The 17913-nt window shown below is 42.9% G+C and overlaps 1 protein-coding gene across 2 annotated transcripts in view; it reads left to right on the top strand.

Moving 5' to 3' along the window:
* Positions 1 to 17913, top strand: part of ATP8A2 (ATPase phospholipid transporting 8A2) — a 651836-nt gene that overhangs the window by 164389 nt on the left and 469534 nt on the right. For both annotated transcript variants that reach the window (XM_030922372.1, XM_030922373.1), the window contains exons 7-11: positions 3799 to 3872; positions 6103 to 6172; positions 7712 to 7839; positions 9087 to 9198; positions 17111 to 17276. In XM_030922372.1, the coding sequence (XP_030778232.1) occupies positions 3799 to 3872; positions 6103 to 6172; positions 7712 to 7839; positions 9087 to 9198; positions 17111 to 17276 (550 nt within the window). The remainder of the gene's footprint in view (positions 1 to 3798; positions 3873 to 6102; positions 6173 to 7711; positions 7840 to 9086; positions 9199 to 17110; positions 17277 to 17913) is intronic.

The raw sequence follows: 17913 nt of genomic DNA on the forward strand, positions 1-17913 counted from the left end.
TTCGTTTTACTTTACTTTGTTTTAGGAGAATTCCCCCACCCTTTAAAGAAATTTCTCCTTTATAAAAGGGTTTTGCAGTAACACCTTCACCTTTGCAGCAGTCTTGAAGTCCTGTGTTGCAAATGTTCATCAGCCTCACGTTTGGAAAGGTCGTGGTTCTTTGTCAGGAGGTTGGGAATTCTTGACACACAGTGGGAGAAACTGCTCCCAATGCTGAAGGGATTCAGGGGTTCTCCCAGCACTGGGAAATTGCCCCTCTATTTCTCTAGGGTCCTTCTTGTTACTCCCTCCCCAGAAAGGTATCAGTATCAGCTAGAGTGAAGAATGATTTGGATTCTGAGGGCCTGACATTACTTGAAACAGCAGAAAATGGAGTGATGGTCTCTGATTGATGGTCCAGGAGCTGACGGCTTTGCAGACTCCTGAAACTCATGACTGTTCCCAATGTTCATTTGGGAGCAAAACAACAATAACAAAGAAACGCCGGTTATATATTGTACCACATGCATTTTTATTTCCATTTAAAATGTATATACTTGTTGTATTTCAGTGGACTCCTGGCATGTGTTAGAGATTGCACTAGGTATGGGAAGAATGAAGCACAGCACTTCCCTTAAGGAGTTTCAAACTTCAGTGGGCTTCCCAGTCACCGTCCGCAGGGCTGCTAGCACCCAGATGGCTGGGCCCCACTCCCAGGCTATCGGATTCACTGGGTCTCGGGTGGGGCCCTAGAATTTGCACATTTAAACAAATTATTAGTTGAGGCTGAAGCCAATGGTGTGGGAAGCACACTCAAGAACCATCGGTGTCCTGGGAGAGAGAGGCAACTAACCTAATGCAGGGCAGTTGTTGAGCTCTGTGTAGGAGAAAGCGTCCACCTTGGGAACAGCTGGGAGGGGCCACCTATCTAGATGCAGTGGTTCAGATCAGGAAAGTCTGCCCTCCAGAGACGCTCTAGTGCCTCTTGAAGGGTGAATCGGGGGTAACTAGCTGCGGAACTGTGAGTAGTTCAGTGTGAGGATGAGAATACAGGAGAGGGCAGAGATGTCAGGCAAGGGGGAGCTGGCTGTCCTTAAGGTCCCCCAAATGCTAGTAATCTAATCTGAAGTGCTGAAGCTCAGGTGTGCCGTCGCCTGGGCTGTAGCTGAGTCAATGGTGAGCACCGAGAGGCAGCTCTCAGGTGGATCTCAGTGGCTTTGATTGACTTCGAGAGGATCTTTCAGCTACTTCCTCAAAATTAAGAGACTTGAGGAACTCTCTGAGGCTAGAGTGGATTCAGGGATCTGGAGGGTTTCTGTTCTCACTGTACTAATTCTTTGAGGGAAGTATTGCACACACAAGGAACAATCACTTAAGCACATTAAATAGAAAACCATTTCCAGGCTGGTCACACTCACGCCTGCAATCCCAGCACTTTGGAAGGCTGAGGTGGGTGGATCACTTGAGCTCAGGAGCTCAAGGCCAGCCTGGCCAAACATGGCCAAACCCCATCTCTACAAAAAAATACAAAAATCAGCCAGGCATGGTGGTGCGTGCCTATAATCCCAGCTACTCAGGAGGCTGAGGTGGGAGATCATTTGAGCGTGGGAGGCGGAGATTGCAGTGAGCCTTGATCAGGCCACTGCACTCCATTCTGGGTGATAGAGTGAGACCCTGTCTTAAAAACAGAAAACAAACAACCAAAAAAATTTTTTTTCAAGCAAAATCCAAGTAAGTCGTTTCTCATGTACATAAAACTTCTTAGTACTTGGTTACTGGCATATGAATGTTGCTTTATTTAGAGAGTAAAGATGAGAGAAAGCCATAATTTCTCTTGTCCTCCCACTTGGAATTTTAAAAAATCCACTGCCTTGTTTCTTTGGAAAACATGACAAATTTTCCTTTCTAGTGATTTTTTCTTTACTAATTACTTCTTCTGATTTTTATATGTAATTAAGCTATTTATATGAGATATTTTTACGTTTTTTTTTTTTAGACAGAGTCTCACTCTGTTGCTCAGGCTAGAGTGCAGTGACGCTGTCTCGGCTCACTGCAACTTCTGCCTCCTGGGTTCAAGCGATTCTCCTGCCTCAGCCTCCCGAGTAGCTGGGACTACAGTTGTCCACCACCACGCCTGGCTAATTTTTTTTTTTTTTTTTTTAGTGAGATGAGGGTTTCACCATGTTGGCCAGGCTGGTCTTGAACTCCTGACCTCAAGTGATCTGCCTGCTTCGGCCTCCCAAAGTGTTGGGATTATAGGCATGAGCCACTGCACCTGGCCCAAATAGTTTTACTTTTAAAAAACACTTTCAATTCACATAACATCCCTTGCTTTTGTACTGGTGGTTGTTAAAATAGCTTTGTGGCATTTTCCCCAGACACTTCAATAAACAACTTAAAGCACCAGTAGGATACCTTTCGGTACATTTGCCTTTTTCCCAGTAGAAAATTAAACATGGGCACCTGCTAGCTTCTAAGATCTGGTAGTTTTTCACAAGTATCATATCACTTGAAATTCCTGGTTTCTAAGAGAAGAGTAACATGGCTAGAAGAGGAAATCAAAAGCATAAGTGCTCATTTTGAGCTTTGCAATTATTACTGTATTCGGAATGGTCTTCTAGTATCATCAGAGAATTCTAATGTCCTTGACTTTCACACTCACGATGTCCTTTCAGTTATGCTCCCGCTGATGGAGACTGACATTTATATGGACCTGCTTTATGCTAGGTGCTGTGTATACTTCCTTAGTCACTGCATTCACCTTACAAGGCCGGTGGCACTGTTTTCCTGTTTCAGACGTGAGATGCTGGGGCGCTGAGAGGCGAAGCAGCTTGCCGAGATCGCAAAGCCAGCACACGGTTATAAAGCTAGGACTGGACTTAGGCTTGCCTGATTTGAAAGCCCCAGTTCTCTCCACCCTGGTGCTTTCTGCAATGTTACTGAAAGGATTTGTAGACACTTGGCCGTGGTGCCGTTTTGGAGACTACAGCCCTTTTCCTTGGCTTGGGATCTTCTGTCTGGTGGAGTCTGTTCCCCAAGGTGGTCTCTGACTTTGGCCGTGATCCTTTTTCTGGAAATTTCTTGAGGCTGTACAAATCTTCTCCATTTTATGTGGTGTATTTCCAGGGGGCCTTTTAGGTGCACTTTTCATGGGTGAATTTCCTGTTGCCTTTTAATCAGAGCATGGGTCTGCCGTGCAGCTTGCCAGTTTTGAACCCCGGTTCTAATGCTCAGTGGCTGTATTACTGTGATCAAGTTATTTTGTTTTCTGCATCTCAATTTGCAAAACAGAGAAAAATTTACGTGTGTTAACTTAGTTGATCCTTACAGTCTCTCTATGAAATATGTGCCTTTACCTTCATTATATCGACGAGGAAACTGAGGCACACAGAGTTTACATAACTTGTTCATCGTTACACAGCTCATCGGGGGTGCAGTGGGGATTGAGCCCAGGCATTAGGCGGGCTTTGGCAGTGTGTGGGTGACCATTCTACCCTACTGTGTACAGCTATGGAAATGCTCAAGTATTTGTAAATGGATGGATAATTGGAAGAAAACGAGATCTTTATAGCTGTTCTGACTCCCTCTCCCTTTCCTTTTTTATTCAACATCATTGCAAAAAAGGCAACCTTACCAGTGTCTGCATGGAAGCACTTTCCTTTTGTTCTTGTCAAGGAAAATAATTTGGGCTTCTGCATCTTAAACTTCATGGCTTAGTTATAGAATATTTTTTCCTTCAAATATTTAAGCACCTTTTTCACCGTGTGTGTTTTGTTTCTTTTCTTTCATGCCTCTTTGTGCTCGTCCCTGGCTCTCTAGGTGGCAGTGGGAGACATCGTGAAGGTCGTCAATGGGCAGTATCTTCCAGCCGATGTGGTCCTGCTGTCCTCCAGGTTAGCTGGGCTAGTGGGCACCTTTTTGTTTTTTTTTGCAATAAATGTTAAGAACCATAAAATATTAAGCAGCGACTGGAGCAGTCTTGAGCTACATGTTTCGTTCTACCATCCTCTCTCTGTCCCGTTCCTCCATTTCTTGTCATTTGCCTTCTCCTGCCAAGACCCTTGGTTTCTTTCTCCCGTTCATTCCTTTGTGCTTTCTCTGAACTCCTTTGTGTGTATCGTCTCCACTTAGTCTCCTGGCTGTGTGGTGGGTATTTCTTATTTATAGGGATACTGAGTCAAGAGCAGTGGAGGGTCCATTCATTAATGTCAGGTGGCAGCATATCCGAGATTTCAGAATCTGTTTCCCGATGGGCCTTGCCAGCAGTCTGTCCTGCAGAACCCAGTGCTGCACTTCAATAGCTGTTCAAGAACCTCGGGTGTGTTCTCAGTGTAATCGTGACCAGCAGATGGTGTTTGCTCTTCATCCGTCCATGTTTTGCCCCTTCTCTATCCAAGTATCATTTTCACTTTCTCTAGGTAGTTTTATTCTAGGAAGGCATCATCACTCAGTGCAATTCTTGACTTTTTTTGGGCTCGATGCGTGAAAGTATATAGCTAGGAAAGAAAGCCAAAATTAGGATGAGAATTGACATCTCTTCTTGAATTCAAGATTAACTTGTGTGACGTTAGGACTGTAACTTCCTATATTTATACACTGTTGGGAATCATAGATCCGCAGGCCGTTTGCATTTTCTTTGATTGCAGATGGCATTTGTTGTATTGAAGTTAATCACTCATTGGATTTTAAGCCTAAGCATTAATTTTCTGCTTGAGATAATAGATTTAAAAATAGGACCCCAGGCCTATGGAGGGGGAGAAAGAACCAATAACACAGGGCAGGATTTGTATTTGTCCCTATTCATTGACAACAAAGAATCTCTTAGAAATATTAAAGTATTCATCACTTGGTAGTTCGGACTTTAAGTCTTGGCTGTGACCCTAGAAAATTTAGTGTGTGTGTGTGTGTGTGTGTGTGTGTGCGTGTTTTGTTTTGGAGACAAGGTCTTACTCCATCACCCAGGCTGAAGTGCAGTGGCTCGGTTATAACTCACTGTAAGTTCAAACTCCTGGGCTCAAGTGATCCTCCCATCTCAGCTTCCTGAGTAGCTGGGACTACAGGTGCATGCCACCACGCCTGGCTAATTTAAAAAATTTTTTTGTAGACGTTGACCAAGCTGATTCTGGAACTCCTGGCCTCAAGCAATCCTCCTGCCTCGTCTTCTCAAAGTGCTGGGCTTACAAGCGTGAGCCACAGTGCCCAGCCAGTTTTTTGTTTTTTTTTTTTTTTGACTTGGTCATAATACGGGGTTGCTTGAGCTGACATCATGTTTCCAGCATGCTCACTATTAGTGTCTGAGTGTGTGCTGTGTGTGTGCCAAACAGCCTGTTGAGGAAGTTGTCCCACTTAATCTTCCCAATAACCCTGGATAGACTTCCTTTGTACATGACAAGACTGAGATACAGAGAGACTAAACAATTTGCTAAGGCCTTAGAGCCCATAAAGGCAGTGCTAGGGGATTTTACTTTAGTGTTTTTTTTCTAGTTTTTGAGGCAGAGGGTGGTTAATCACTAACTATGTCAATGTAGCTAAACTCAAAGATTAGAAATAGAAGTATAATATCTGTTATGCTTATTTTTATTCTTTGAGTTTTCTGTCTTTAATGCTAGGTGTTTTGATTAAAAAGTTGGCCTTAAGATTGTAAAAATGGCATAGAAGCAAAGCCTTGCCAAGCCTATACGTTGATCCTTCAACTCCCCTGGCTGCTGTTTTCTTCAAAAAATGTGTGTTTCTACTGGCCATGCCTTGGGCAGCCTTTTCGGTCAGGCCCAGCCCCAGACTTGAAGGACTGCCTGAACCCAGTGGTTGGGTCTGAGTGGGGACATCACGTGTTTTCCCTTCTCTTTCATCTTCAGTTCTTCCCTATCTTCTTGAGGCTCAGCAGTCACTATGTGGGGCTCACAAGGGGAGATCATCTGGGCAAATGACTCTGTACTCGTGCTGAGTCCCAAAGATGAGTGTGTGTTTCCTTTTTCATCCATTACTCCTACTGTAGTGGTTATTTATAACAATTTATTTTGAAGGGCCAATCAGCAGACATAGATTCCATGATGGAGATTTTCTAAGCTGTGAATTTGTGGAAAGGACCTTATGAAACTTGGCTCTTTTTTTCTCTCTCCTTAGTGAACCTCAGGCAATGTGTTATGTTGAAACAGCTAATCTGGATGGGGAGACGAACCTTAAAATACGTCAGGTAATGTCACCTCTGATGACTTGTGTTGTTATGGTAGACACAGCTGCAAATGTGGTCCCCACACATCTTTTTCTAGAGAAATAAAATATTCAGCCACAAAGGGTTATACCTTAGCCTTAATGGAATCTATGGGAAGAATATGCCATTTATGATGAGAGAGAATATGTGGAGAGCTGGAAAAAGCAGGCTGCGTCAAACTCTAGGTCTCAAAGGGTGTCAGGCCTTCATATAGCGTCTTATTGAGCTCTCTGCCTGTGATGCTGGAGAAAGGGGACATCTCAGCGAAGCTGAGCAGCTGGGAAGGGCACAGCTTAGTGGACAAATGGAGCAGAAAAGCTCCAGGTACCCCAGTTTACATCATTGTTTAATAAAGATTCTAATCCTAGAGGGTGATATAATTAGATACAAAACTTCCATGCCTTAAAGAAAACTATTCTTACCATTTATTTTAATTCTAGAATTACGAATAGTGTTTTTCTGGTTCTTTTTTTTTTTTTGAGATGGAGCCTTGCTCTGTTGCCCAGGCTGGAGTGCAGTGATGCGACTTCGGCTCACCACAGTCTCTGCCTCCTGGGTTCAAGTGATTCTTCCACCTCAGCCTCCTGAGTAGTTGGGACTACAGATTCATGCTACTACACCTGGCTTAATTTTTATATTTTTTTAGTAGAGACGGAGTTTCACCATGTTGGCCAGGCTGGTCTCAAACTCCTGAACTCAAGCGAGCCACCTGCTTTGGCCTCCCAAAGTGCTGGGATTACAGGCGTGAGCCACTGCACCCAGTCAAGAATGAAGAATGGTCTTTAACATATGAACATTTTAAGCATTTTGACACTTAAAAAATGTTTGCTGCTTAAAGTTGAATTCAGCAATTCTGTCCATATATCTTTCTTTTCTACTGTAGATATTTGCTTTAGACTTTTTTTTTTTTCCATTTAAAGAAGAGTTACAGCCTGGGCAACATAGCAAGACCCTATCTCTACAAAAAACTTTAAAAATAGCTGGGCATGATGGCATGTACCTGTAGTCCCAGCTACTTAGGAGGCTGAGGTGGAAGGATCACTTGAACCCAGGATTTTGAGGCTGCAGTGAACAATGATTGCATCACTGCACTCCAGCCTGGGGGACAGAGTGAGATCCTGTCTGTTAAAGAAAAAGAGAAGAGTGCTAGATAGTGTAAAATATTGAAGGGCTACTCTATTCTATCTTTATGACCAGTGTTAGAGTACAGCTAGTAGATTATACTTGCTGTGAGGTACTGGGGTGTGTTAATTCTTACTTGTGCACGGATGTCTCCAGCACAGTAGTAGAATCTTAACTTTCAGCTTCATAACATGCTTTTGCCACTTTTGCATTAGATCGTTGTGGCAAAAGCTACTGGCAAAGTCTGCCTTGAGGGGATGACAGTTTGACTTGTTAGCCCCCCAAATTATTGCACTGGAGATGCCTTATTTTTCTTTTCGATTAACCATAGGGATGCTGAATGGTGTCCCTAAGCACAGAAGACTGTGTTTGACTTCCTCCTTTGGTTTAATCTTGCAGGGTTTGAGTCACACTGCTGACATGCAAACACGTGAAGTTCTGATGAAGTTATCTGGAACTATAGAGTGTGAAGGGCCCAACCGCCACCTCTATGACTTCACTGGAAACTTGAACTTAGATGGGAAAAGGTATTACATGTCTTTTCTTCATTGTCTTTTAAACTATGTGACTAAGAATTACTGGAGCTTTGGAAAAGATGTTTGTTTCCTAGTTTTGTAATATTTCAGAACAGTGAGATTTCATACCCTTTCCATTAATTTGAAGGCTTCCTTAAATTTAAGAAAAAAACCCTGAGCCCAAGGGCCTCAGATGAGGCTCAAAGCTTGTGGCATATTCTTTCTGTGCCTGTTCTCTGCCAGGCAGGAGAAATGGTTTTAGCTGCCTAAACTTGTCCAGAAAAGCATAGGAGAGTTATCTGAGGTGTATACAAGCTAATACACTTGTTACAGAAATGTGTGTGTGTGTGTGTGTGTTTGCTAACCTTCTTCTAAGGAGCATTTGTTTGTTTTTAGGAAGTTGAGTGAAATGAACGCTTATTCTTCCTTTAGAATATTCAGTGCCCTCCTGTCTATATTCTGTTATCTTTGTCCTTCTGGCATTTGTTATGTTGTTCCGGAGTTGTCTTTTGTTCTGATGTTGGGGAGCAGTTTCTACCTTCTGGCCATCTTTTGTCTTGTGCCTCTGGCCAGTGCACCCCCAACCCTGTAACCCAGCCTCTTGGGGTGGCCTTTATATTTTGACGACCCAAAGCTTGGAAGAACCTGATTATGGGAATCAACCCAAATGATTGTAAATACGACAACTAAGTGTGACTGCTTCTTGGTTTCGTTTAGCATACAGAGCTATTCTACGGGTTCCCCATTTTGAATTTCTCAATTATCACTCAGGTCTTTATTTACTCATTAAGTCATCCTTTAAAAAATTGATACTATGATAGGTTGCTGCTTTTTAACATTGTACTTCCTTCTAATAATAGTCTGTAAAATACACTAGATTTATTTTACAAATAGCAACAATAGTAGTGCTTCCAATAATAATACTTATTACAAATGAATCAGCTTCAGGGATTATTTTAGCAGCTTCCTTTCTGGGTGTTGAGTTCCATAACAGGATCATGAAAGATATAATTCCCCGTAACGTTTTATAGAAAAAACATTTTTGTTCCTGTAGTGATGAATGTAAAATAAAACGTTCTATGGGTCCTTCTGGGGTAGATTAAACCAGTGGTGACCTTTGTTGCCTGTTTCTCAGTGAAGTAGTTCAAATTGGAGCAAAGGGAACATTTGATTTATTGTGGGTTCATGTTTAAGGGGAAAACTCATGGTCATTTTCCAGACTATCATTAACTGTCGTTTATTTTTATTTTTATTTTTAGCCTTGTTGCCCTGGGGCCTGACCAGATCTTATTAAGAGGCACGCAGCTTAGAAATACTCAGTGGGTCTTTGGCATAGTTGTTTATACTGGGCACGACACCAAACTCATGCAGGTAAAACAGTTCTCTGCTGATTTCAGTCTTTTTCTTTCCTTCTTTCTGCTTTTATTGACTGGAAGGTGGAAAATGCAGATGTTGCATTAGGAAGTTCGAGTTTGTCTGTGAACCTACATTGGGAAAGAAACTGCCTTTATTTTATTTAGTTCCTTTGGTAGCTTCTTCTAGATAATCTGATATTTGTTACCTTATGCCGGAAATTCAAATGGTCTTTGTTTTCTGGATTAGGGGAACAATCAATTCTAACTTATTTTATCTTCTGGACTTAAGTGGGGATTAGTTCTAACTTTTAAATTTCTCTTTCTAATTCTTCTCTTTATCCCATTAAGTAGAATTTTATAGCAAATTGTCTTATTTAACTGAACTTTAGACACTTTAAAATCAGTTATTTTTGAACTGTTTATTTTTCATATACCAAAGAAAAATGAAGTTAAAATAATTTTGCTCTTTTTCCCTGTTAATGTTTTTTAAAAAATTGTTTGTGAATTTATAGGTCACGTTAATATTATGACGTATTTTGCCAGACAGCTTTTGAAATTCTACATAAATCAGTGTCCCTCTATGTCATTTCTTACATTTCTTTGGTATCACTTGGCATCTTATTTTTGCTAATGGTGGCTATTAATGAGAATTGGCTTTTCAGCTTCTCTGTTCTTTTGTGTAACTTCTACAATGCACATTTGGCTGTATGATTTAAAAATATTTAGCGACCACATACCAAGTCCAGTGCTAGACCATATAGGTGCAATAGTGAAAGGCCCAGGCTTACCTCGGGGAGCCAGTCGGGATAAGGAATAATATAGAATGACAAAGTAGAGAGAGAAACACTGGAATGTGTGTCATTACTAAGTGCTGTCAGTGTGTGTAGGAGGGTCATTCAACCTAGGTTGGAAGCCAGTTGACTGCATGCTAAAAATGATTCCCCTGGCAGAAGCACAGTTTAGATATCAAGCTAGGGAAGAGAGACTGTTGGGTTGATCTCCTCTTTGAGGTCAAATGATAGTCAGATGAAAGAGGTAAGTATTAGAGGAGATGAAGCAGTAGACCCTGGTGGCCACCCCAGCTAGTAAACACGTTGAAGACAGGGAGGACAGATGGGATTAGAAGGGTTGAGAGACTCCCTGAAGTTGAAGAGGGTTGTTGGAGTTGCTGAATGACAGGCTGATCAGTGGGTAGCATCTTGTCTTTGTATTTCGGGGGTAGAGAGTTTCTCACATGGGAGACCTGGGAGTGACCCGTGCGAGCAGAAGTCAAAGGCAGAGCTGTTGAAGGCCATTCGATGTTGACAAGTAAGGATATGAGAGACTAAGGTATTTGATGGGTCAGCGCTGTGATTCTGAAGATGGGATAATGGTGAGGCTGGGCCAGAGAAGAATGCCATGAGCCAGTTGTCAAGACTTCAGTGAGTGATGGGGAGCAACTGAGAGGTCGATAGTGTAGCCAAATGAATGAGTTTTTTTTTTTTTTTTTTTTTTTAACATGGCATCCAAGGAGTAAAGGTCCAGAAGTATTACCAGGTCTTGAATATACATCCGGGAATACTACCCTCAGAGGCCAAAGGATGCAGATGTCTACTGGCGCACCCTCTGCTTGGGGGTGCTCAAAGGAGGCATGTCCTTGACTGTGTGAGGCAAGGAGGAGATCGCTCTTAGGGAGTGGGAGTGCAGAGGGAAGTTCAGGAGCTGGAAGGGTAGGGCCTAGGCGCAGTGGCCTGTTGCAGAGCTTGTGTGTTGAAGCAAGGCGGGAGGGCCCCACGGCAGCTAGGAAAATGAAGAGTTGGTGAACACTGAGAGGCAGCTCCTGGGTGGATCAGGATTATTTAGTGCATCTAAGGTGTGCTTGATCCATTGCCCCTCCTAGGTCCTTATCCATTTACAAGGGCTGACTGGAATGCTTTAAGTTTATTTTTTCTGAGCGGCCTGCATGTGGAGAATTTATCTTGATGAATAGTTTAGTGCTGTAGCCATGCAGGAACTCAGGAGGCTGAGATGGGTGGATCACTTGGGACCAGGAGTTTGAGACCAGCCTGGGCGACATAGTGAGACCCCATTTCAAAAAAAATAAAAAGAGTTTAGTACCCTGCCACCTAGAAAGTATCCTTTAACTCCCATAGTGCAGTGTCAGTAACCCTTGCTGAACACTTTGGGAGCTCTGCTAACCACAAATCACTACTTCTGGCTTTTTGTTTGTTTTTTGAGACAAGGTCTGGCTTTGTTGTCCAGGCTGGAGTGTGGTGGCGCGATCTTGGCTCACTGCAACCTCAGCCTCCCAGGCTCAAGCCATCCTCCCACCTCAGCCTCCTGAGTAGCTGGGACTATAGGCACATGCCACCAGGCCCGGCTAATTTTTGTATTTTTGTGGAGACGGGGTTTCACCATGTTGCCCAGGATGGTCTTAAACTTCTGAACTCAAGCGATCCACCCACCTTGGCTTCCCAAAGTGTTGGGATTACAGGCATGAGCCACAGTTCCCAGCCTACTTCTGTTTTTTGTGATGAAGTGGCTGAGAGGTCATGGGTAGTTAGCTCACATTTGGTCAAGGCCCCAATACTACTTTTAAGATTGTGCATATTATAAATTTAAGCACTTTCCAACATTTCTTATACACTGGGTGTTTTTTTTTTGCAGGTTGTAATATTGTTTTTCTGGAGCATACATTGGTAATACAATGTATTACCAACTTTCTAGAGTTTTTGCTCTAGAAAAACAATATTACATGAGTTAAATGATCCTTTAACACGCTCCCGTCTTCTCTTCAGTGAGTAAGGCATGCACTGAGTTTGCATTCGGTGAGTGTGAGGGGCACTTTTCCTTGCCCCTAGGGGTGAGAAACCTCTTTGCAAGGCTTCTTGCTTGTTGACTGCTCTTGTATAGAATGATGGAAAACCCCAGAAACATCTGTGCCAGACCTGCTGTACCTTTAGGGCTGAAACAACAGGTAAAAATAATGAGCTTTCAAAAGGAATATAATATAACACACATAGCTGGAAGCCATCCTGTTTGTGAAATAACAGTTTGTCTGTGCTTGTGCTACTTGACCACAGAGAGGAAACTCAATTGCCTTTGGGTTCTTCTACCGTTTTTTTTTTTTTTTAAAGTCTCTCACCTCAATGCCTTTTTTCCTTCAAGGTTCCTTCAGTTCATGTTTAGTTTACTTACCTGTAGAAATATTTATGTCTATTATTTCTGTTGGTTGATTCAATGGGAAAAAGAGAGATTATCACACTAATTACAGCAAACATAATTACAACAAATCATGCACTATTCTGAGTGATGCACATATATCAACTCATTTATTCCTCACAATGACTAGGTAGTATTGTGCTCATTTTATAGATGAGGAGGCTTGTGGCATAGAGTAACCCAAGCTTACAAAACTAGTAGGATTCAAAACACGGGCAGTCTGGCCGGGTGCAGCGGCTCATGCCTGTAATTCCAGCACTTTGGGAGGCCGAGGCGGGTAGATCACTTGAGGTCAGGAGTTCGAGACCAGCCTGGCCAACATGGTGAAACCCTCTCTCTACTAAAAATACAAAAATTAGCTGGGCATGATGGTGCACACCTGTAATCCCAGCTACTCAGGAGGCCGAGGCAGGAGAATTGCCTGAACCTAGAAGGCAGAGGTTGCAGTGAGCCAAGATTGTGCTGCTGCCCTCCAGCCTAGGCGACAGAGCCAGACTCCATCTCAAAAATAAATAAATAAATAAATAAATAAATAAACAAATAAAAGAAACAAAACACGAACAGTCAAACTCCAGAGTCAGTGTCACCCAGGTGTCCCCAGGCCCCAAGCCATGGACTGGTACCAGTCTGTGGCCTGTGAAGAATCAGGCCCCACAGCAGGAGGAGAGTGGCAAGCAAGCTAGCGAAGCTTCATCTGTATTTGCAGCAGCTCCCCATCCCTCACATTACTGCCTGAGCTCCGCCTCCTGTCAATCAGCGGTGGCATCAGATTCTCGTGGGAGCATGAACTCTGTTGCGAACTGCGTACACAAGGGATCTAGGTTTCTCATTCCTTGTGAGAATCCAATGCCCAGTGATCTGTCAGTGTCTCCCATCACCCACAGATGGGACTGTCTAGTTGCAGGAAAACAAGCTCGGGGCTCCCACTGATTCTGCATTATAGTGAGCTGTGTAATTATTTCGTTATACACTACAATGTAAGAGTCATAGAATTAAAGTGCACAATAAATGTGATGCACTTGAATCACCCCAAAACCATCTCCACCCAAGTCTGTGGAAAAATTGTCTTCCATGAAGCCAGTACCTGGCGCCGAAACGGTTGGGGACAGCTTTTTCTAACTAGAATTCAATTGCCTGTTTCCTCAGGAGGGAATACAATATCTAAGATACAGATCTGATTTTAGCTTTTTCAAAGTCTGACATTTTGACCTGTTTCTATTTATAATTCCATGACACAGAAGTAGCCAGGTTCTTTAAGAATTTTATGGAAGAACTTATAATGCCTGTGGGAATTTAACATTAAAAGCTCATCACTGGGCCAGGTGCAGTGGCTCACACCTGTAATCCTAGCACATTGGGAGGCTGAGGTGGGCAGATTGCCTGACCTCAGGAGTTCAAGACCACCCTGGGCAACATGGTGAGACCCCCCTGTCTCTACTAAAAATACAAAAAATTAGCTGGGTGTGGTGGTGTGCACCTGTGGTTCCAGCTGCTGTGGAGGCTGAGGCACAAGAATAGCTTGAACCTGGGAGGTGGAGGTTGCAGTGTGCCAAGATCGTGCCACTGCACTCCAGCCAGGTGACAAAATGAGACTCTGTCTCCAAAGAACAAACAAACAAACAAAAAACAAAAAAACAAAACCTCATCATTGATCATTGCAAGTAAAAATGTTCAGGGGATGGGAGTCAGTAGGCTGAGGTTGACTTTCCACAAAGTGTACATGTTGAAGCTTGAAGATCTGGGATTGCTCCTCTTCTGTTAGACGAAAGATAAAGTTTTCTAATCCTCCTAATTGGCCAGAATTCAGCCACTGAAAAAGAGCAGAAGTCAATAACAAATGCAGTATAGAAATGAGGTTTATGGTAATTTTTTCCTGCCTGTACATTTAGTGAATATTTATTAAGAATGATGAGATCATGCTTCATTTTTAAGAGTTAGGATGACCAGTCCTGGACCTGGCCTGCCGGCCCTTACCATGAGGCCAGACCTGGATGTGTCGTCTCAGTTGACCTTGATGTAGTATTTGATTGATGATAAGTTGGCTTTTACTAATGGATTTCCATTTAGACTCCTGAGGAATTTTTTTTTTAAAGTCCATAAAGGATGAATAATTTAGGGAGATAAAGTAAAAGGGAAAAAAGTAGAAATAAAGGAAAAAAGCTGCTGTGTTGTTTAAATATTTAAAGGACTTAGCTTTTCAGAATCACCAGTACAATCTCCCAACTCCTCTACCCCCAAAGAAAACTATCGGGAAATAGTATTTTTGGTTTGCTAATAGAATTCAAATAACAATTTCAGTGATGTGGTATACATTTTTCTCGGAGCTTAGGAGTGAATTGCCTCATGCTTTCATCTCAGTTTTATTTTCACATTGTGACTTTATTTGCATTCTTATCTTTGGAGACGTTGTCATCCTAGCTCTTTTAATGATCACATCCATGGAGACTAGTGAAGAAGAATGCTGACTTGAGTTTGTCACAAGGTACCATTTTTATGGTTAGTGCCCTTACAAACTTTCAGATTATCCAAACTTGGCACATCAGTGTTGTCTCCTAAAAGCCTGGGCCTGGCTGGGTGCAATGGCTCCCACCTGTAATCCCAGCACTTTGAGAGGCCGAGGCGGGTGGATCATGAGGTCAGGAGATCGAGACCATCCTGGCTAACGTGGTGAAACCCTATCTCTACTAAAAATACAAAAAATTAGTCAGGTGTGGTGGCACACCCCTGTAATCCCAGCTACTTGGGAGGCTGAGACAGAAGAATCACTTGAACCTGGGAGGCAGAGGTTGCAGTGAGCCCAGATCACGCCACTGCACTCCAGCTTGGGTGACAGGGCGAAACTCCGTCTCAAAAAAAAAAAAAAAAAAAAAAGCCCGGGCCGGTGATTCATGGAAGGAGACCTACAGGCTCATGCTGTGAGCCTCTTCCTGTCCAATTCCTGGCTTCTAATTTAAGTCAGGAATTATTTCACCTCCAGGAATGGATTATAAATAATTCCCCTGTGGCTTTCCTCTCTTCAGTGTCTCCTTCCCCAACCTGCTGTATTACTGTACTGGTTTCCTCTGGCTGCTGTGACAGATTCCATAGTTTCAGTGACTTAAAAAAACATGAGTTATTATGCTGCAGTTCTATAGGTCAGAAGTCTACTATGAGTAGTAGACTCCCTACGCTAAAACTCGAGATGTTGGCTGCTCTTTTCTGCAGGCTTCAGAGGGGAATCTCTCTGATCGTTTCTCTGTCCCCACCTCTCCCTCTGAGCACAATTGGGAAAGGTTCTCCCTTTTGATGACCCTTGTGGTTAGATTGGATCCACTTGGGTGATCCAGGATACTCGCTCCCTGTCTCACAGTTGTTAATTTAATTTAATCCCATCCACAAAGTCCCTTTTGCTGTATGAAATAGCATACTCAGGCCAGGCACGGTGGCTTACGCCTGTAATCCCAGCACTTTGGGAGGCCGAGGCAAGTGGATCACCTGAGGTCAGGAGTTTGAGACCAGCCTGGCCACCATGGTGAAACGCTATCTCTACTAAAAATACAAAAAATTAGCCGGGCGTGATGGTGGGTGCCTATAATCCCAGCTACTTGGGAGGTGAGGCACGAGAATCACTTGAACCCAGGAGGTGGAGGTTGCAGTGAGCTGAGATCACACCACTGGACTCCAGCCTGGGCAACTGAGTGAGACTCCATCTCAAAAAATACAATAATATAACATACTCGCAGTGCCGCACAAGTAGGATGTGGGCATCACTGGTGGGGGAGGGGGTCATTAGTTTGCCCACCACAAGTACCTTCAGATATTTTTTAATAAAATGACTTCAGGTGCATAACTGTCTTCCTCAAATAGTTCTACTGACTTTCCCATGGCTGAGAGGAGGATCTAGTCCCAAATTTTCCACCTGAACTAGAGTGGTTCTTGAATCCAGCTTTAATGAATCTTTCTCAACTCTCCTGCCAACACTGGCCTCGGCTCCAGCTGGCCTGGTTTCCCCAAAGCAGTGAGAAGGCAGGTGCTAAGCTTGTGATAAGATTGCTATTCTCCTTCCGTTTCTCCTTTGCTGTCTCCATCATTCATGATGCCGCTCAGCTTTCTCCTGCCCAGCCCCTTCCTGACTCTTCCTGCTGCTCCTGCTTCTTGTTCAGAGTTCTCCAAGTGAACGTTTTGTCCATCCACTTATGTTGAAACCCATTAATGTTCTGTTTTGCATTATTGATGTGTATGCATTTGTGTATTTTTTTTTAATTCCTCAAATTCTGAGCTCCAGGAGGGAAAATATGTGTTTTAGAAATATCTCTGTATATTTATTGTAGAACTGTGCTATTACCGTGAAGGTCTTCTCTAGATTTTTGTGGTATGGAATTTCTAAGTTTCTCTTGAATTACCAGTGTTCTGATTTCTTTGAAACTGGACTATATTTAGAGCCTGTTGTGTTCTAAGATAAGGAAAGTGACAATTTTAAGCTATGATATAATCATAAGAAGTACAGAATAAATCATGTAATGTTGGAATGTGTACTCTAAACTGGTAGAGTATGTTGTCTTCGTTAATTAAAACTAGCTATTGATCAGGAGCATGGTACACTTTCGAACTGCATTGATTGTTTGGCAAAAAAAAAAATAGTCTTTTACTTGTCAGTTGTTAAATATGGTTGTTTTACCTTCTTTCCCCCAACCCCTTGCCCCAAATCTGTTCTGTGACCCTTACTGACTGTCAACGCTGTTGTGTAGAATTCAACCAAAGCGCCTCTCAAGAGATCAAATGTGGAGAAAGTGACTAACGTACAGATCCTGGTGTTGTTTGGCATCCTGTTGGTCATGGCCTTGGTGAGCTCGGCGGGGGCCCTGTACTGGAACAGGTCTCACGGCGAAAAGAACTGGTACATCAAGAAGATGGGTAAGTGTCGGGGTGGGTTGCTTGCTCCAGTGGAAGAAAACCATTCTTGAGACGTTCTTGCAGGCATGGTTGATGTGTGGTGTCCCTGCCGTCCTTCTGTTCTCTTCGGTTACTGTACATAATGCCAGCCCTTCAAGGAGAATTGAGATTAGGATCATGTGACGAAGCGAAGACAGGCACATTTGGGAATTGTTTTATACCCAAATGGTTATTTTAAACTCTGTGTTAAAGTATTTTCTTAGTAGTTGCCCTAGGAATTACAATGTATTTCCTAATTTATCCAAATCTACTTTTGATTAATACTAACTTAATTCTAGTAAAATACAGAAACGTTACTCCAGGTGTACCTCCATTTCCTCTCCTGCTTGGTGCTATCATTGTTATATTCCATTTATCTGTGTTGTCAACTCCAAATACAGTGTTATAATAATCTATGTCTCTTAAAGAAGCTAAGGGAAAAAAGAAAAAAGTATATTGCTAGGGTTTTTTTTTGTTTGTTTGTTTGTTTTGTTTTGGTGGTGGTGGTGGTTGTTGTTTTGAGACGGAGTCTCGCTCTGTCACCCAGGCCGGAGTGCAGTGGTGCGATCTCAGCTCACTGCAACCTCCACCTCCTAGGTTCAAGCGATTCTCCTGCCTC

The sequence above is a fragment of the Rhinopithecus roxellana genome, chromosome 18, assembly GCF_007565055.1.
Source record: "Rhinopithecus roxellana isolate Shanxi Qingling chromosome 18, ASM756505v1, whole genome shotgun sequence".
Taxonomy (NCBI): Eukaryota; Metazoa; Chordata; class Mammalia; order Primates; family Cercopithecidae; genus Rhinopithecus; species Rhinopithecus roxellana.